Source organism: Chrysochloris asiatica, unplaced genomic scaffold, assembly GCF_000296735.1.
Source record: "Chrysochloris asiatica unplaced genomic scaffold, ChrAsi1.0 scaffold00207, whole genome shotgun sequence".
Lineage (NCBI taxonomy): Eukaryota > Metazoa > Chordata > Mammalia > Afrosoricida > Chrysochloridae > Chrysochloris > Chrysochloris asiatica.
Genome location: NW_006408725.1, coordinates 3,451,886 through 3,455,449, shown reverse-complemented (window position 1 = coordinate 3,455,449; position 3,564 = coordinate 3,451,886). Strand labels below are relative to the sequence as shown.

Here is a 3,564-nt window from a genome sequence, read left to right as displayed (position 1 = left end):
TCCTTCAGTATCACTGGCTCTTGGATCATATGCTACCTCTTGAAATGGTTAAACATCAACCATTTCCATTTGGTACAGTGTATTCCTTCCATCTTCTTTTGATACTTTCTGCATCATTCAATAATTTTCCCAGAGAATCTTTCAATAATGAAACTCGAGGCTTGAATTTTTTCTTCAGTTCCCCTAGCTTGAGAAATGCTGAGCATATTCTTCCTTTTTGGTTTTCTGACTCCAGATTGTTACACATTTTGTTGTAATATTTGGCTTTATCTTCTTGAGATGATCTTTGAAATTTTCTGTTTAGCTCTTAGACCTCCTCATTTCTTCCATATACTTTAGTATCTCTGTGTTGGAAATCAAGTTTTAGTGTCTCTTCTGACATCCATTTTGACCTTTTCCTTCTTTCTTGTCTTAATGACTTTTTGCTTTCTGTATGATATTCTTGATGTCATCCCACAACTCTTCTGGTCTTTGGTCTTTAGTGTTTAATGTATCAAATCTGTTCTTCAAATGATCCATCTCTAAATTCAGGTGGGATATATTCAAGGTCATATTTTGGCTCCTGTGGACCGACTTTCATTTTCTTCAGCTTCAGTTTGAATTTGCATACGAGTAATTGATAGTCTGTCCCAGTCTGCCCCTAGTTTTGACTGATATGGAGCCTTTTCATAATCTCTTTTCACAGATGCAATCAATTTGATTTCTATGTATTCCATCTGGCAAGGTCCATATGTATAGTTGTCTCTTATGCTGTCTAAAGAAGGTATTTGAAATTAACAAATCATCAATTTTACAGTATTCTATCATGTGATCTCCAGCATCAGTTCTATCGCCAAGGCCGTATTTTCTAACTACTGATGCTTTCTGTTTGCTCCCAACCTTTGCATTCCAATCACCGGTAATGATCAATACATCTTGATTGCATGTTTGATCAATTTCAGATTGAAGAAGTTAGTAGAATCCTTCTATTTCATCCTCACTGGCTTTAGTGGTTGGTGCATAAATTTGGATAATAGTGGTATTAACTGGGCTTCCCTTTTGGTGCATGAATATTATCCTATCACAGACAGCATTGTACTTCATGACTGATCTGGATATGCTCTTTTTGACAATGAATGTAAGCCACCACAGTACGACAAACTGACAGACATGTGGTGGAGTCTCTCTCATAGAGGTTAAAAAATAATAAAAATAAATGTCAACAATCTAAAATTGTTGACTATTGTAAAGGCAAAGCTCTCAATTTAAAAAAATGAACTGAACGTTCAAATTCAGTATAAGTGTGTTAACCTCTTCCATGAGAGCAGTGTCGCTTTTCTTCCTCACAGGAAGCGCTTTCCCAAAAACTCTTACATAGAAATATCCATTTGTCACTTACATAGACTTTGCATCATTTTAAGTATTGTCTTTTAAAAAGCACAAAAAAAGCTCCCTTTCATGGGATACAAACCAAGAAAATAGCTTATCTCCTAATTATACATGGGTCCCTAGAAGACACAGTATGCTTTCCTCACTTTGTGTCCAAGAGCTGAACTAGAATGAGAGACTGACTCATCTATTAGACTATGGCCAACCTCATTCAAGGGGGCTTCAAAAAGTTTGTGGAAAAATACTGTTATCTTTTGATCCCATTTTTCTAGGCTTTTTGAAATCCCCTCATAACATTATTTGTATGTCAACATGTATTTTTCTAAAAGACAACAGTTTATAATTAGTTCAACTCTGACAAAGTCATTCCCTCTTTGGAAACTAGATTTCTTCTGCCCCCTCTTTCATTGTAAGCAATCCACAGAATTTCACAAAGTTAAAGCCTAAAAATTCCTGAATCATTAATTCTTACAGAGGTTTTGAGTATAAATCAACAGTTAAGCATACCATACCTGGATAGCTTGAGGTATAAAAAGTTTCCCTAGAGAAGATACAAAATCCAGCACCACCAAACGGCCATGGTCAGGAGGCTCTAATTTCAGGAGTGAAGTCTGAAAAGTTACCATCTAAAGAAGTAAAGACCAAAATCAATGCTAAAAATGGAATGCGATAGACACAGTGACTATTTGGATTTGTATGTGGACAAGGAAAACGTAACAGAACATAAAGCCTAAACTTATAAGGTGGAATTTGATTAAGGCAACTGAATCTGTGAATTATTATAGTATTCTTCCTGTCACACACCCTGCGGTCACCAGCCCCTATAAAACATGCATAGTTTTCTGAAAATTTTTACATATCAAGCCTTTAAACATAACTTTTTAAAAAATATCATGAGTTTATTACTTAAAGCAGGAACTGGCAAACTGTTTCTGCAAAAGGCCATACAGTACTTATTGTAGGATTTGCAGGCAATATGATCTCTGTTGTACATATACGTGTATATATATATATATTATAACAGCCTTTTAAAAATGTTAACATTCTTAGCTCTTGAGCTGAAAACAGAAGGGCCATTTAACCAAATTGCAACAGTTTGCAATTTCTCTTTTAAAAAGACTTCTATGAAATGAATGTTCCCTTTGAAAATTTTTCACGTTTAAATTTCAGAATTTTAATTATTCGGGTACTAGCTTATATCAAAATCATTAGTATTTAATTTTTCAAGAAATACATATTTAGAACCAGCACATTCGGACTGTAGCATTTAGTAGTAAATTGAAAGTCAATTATTCTACTGTATTCTCATTCTTAATAAATTAGTAATCCATGCTACACATTAGGAACTAAAGAATATATCTAATTATATTATTTATAAAGGTCAGTTTGAACCTCAAGGTTGGCAGTTTGAACTTATCAGCCCCTCTTCAGAAATGCTATACAGGACTGTAACAACAACAACAATGCTAACTTATTTATACAAACAACCATTAACCAAAGATACTAAAAAAGCTGTTACTTGCTTCACTTTAATTCAATCATCCATCTACTATGATAGGATTTCATCTTTTTCATCATTTTCTAAATAGAAAAGACTAGTTTCATTCTTGTTTTTTGTGTGTAATTTTCCTACCTGACAATTTGGGGGATCCATTCTGTCCAGTATGGACTCATTCCAAAGTATTCTAATCACTTCTAGTAAGATGAAAGCCTTTTTCATTTGATCTCTCCATTGGCTTAAAGCTTACCAAGGAGGTGCATAACCATGACACCACCATGATGACACAGCTCTGACTATCCTAGCTAAAATGATTTTTGCTTCAAATAAACAGTGAAGGTTATTGTTAAGTACATGTTTGCCATGCTCCACTCCTATAACTGTTACTGTTGTTAAGTGCCATTGAGTCAGTTTGAAAATGCTTGAATAAAAGGTTCAATGAATAAGCTATGACTCTTAACTTCAGAAGTTTTCATGAGTACCAACAACAACAAAACAGTTGTAACAGTTCAGTATCAGAGTCACAGAGAAAAATATTCAAGGATAAGTCAAAAAGTATTGCTACTGGGGTTCTAGTTCATACATGCATTGATTTATTTCATAACAACGTATGTTTAAACATGTCTCTTATCAGTGGATGAAGAAGCTCTGGTAGTGGTGTTGTTGTCACGTGCCATCGAGTTGGAACCGACTCATAG

At 34.5% G+C, this 3,564-nt stretch overlaps 1 protein-coding gene across 1 annotated transcript in view; it reads right to left on the bottom strand.

The window, feature by feature from the left end:
- Positions 1-3,564, bottom strand: part of LOC102823781 (chromosome unknown open reading frame, human C1orf112) — a 92,983-nt gene that overhangs the window by 15,898 nt on the left and 73,521 nt on the right. Inside the window, exon 19 of the mRNA XM_006872658.1 lies at positions 1,881-1,994. Within this exon, the coding sequence (XP_006872720.1) occupies positions 1,881-1,994 (114 nt within the window). The remainder of the gene's footprint in view (positions 1-1,880; positions 1,995-3,564) is intronic.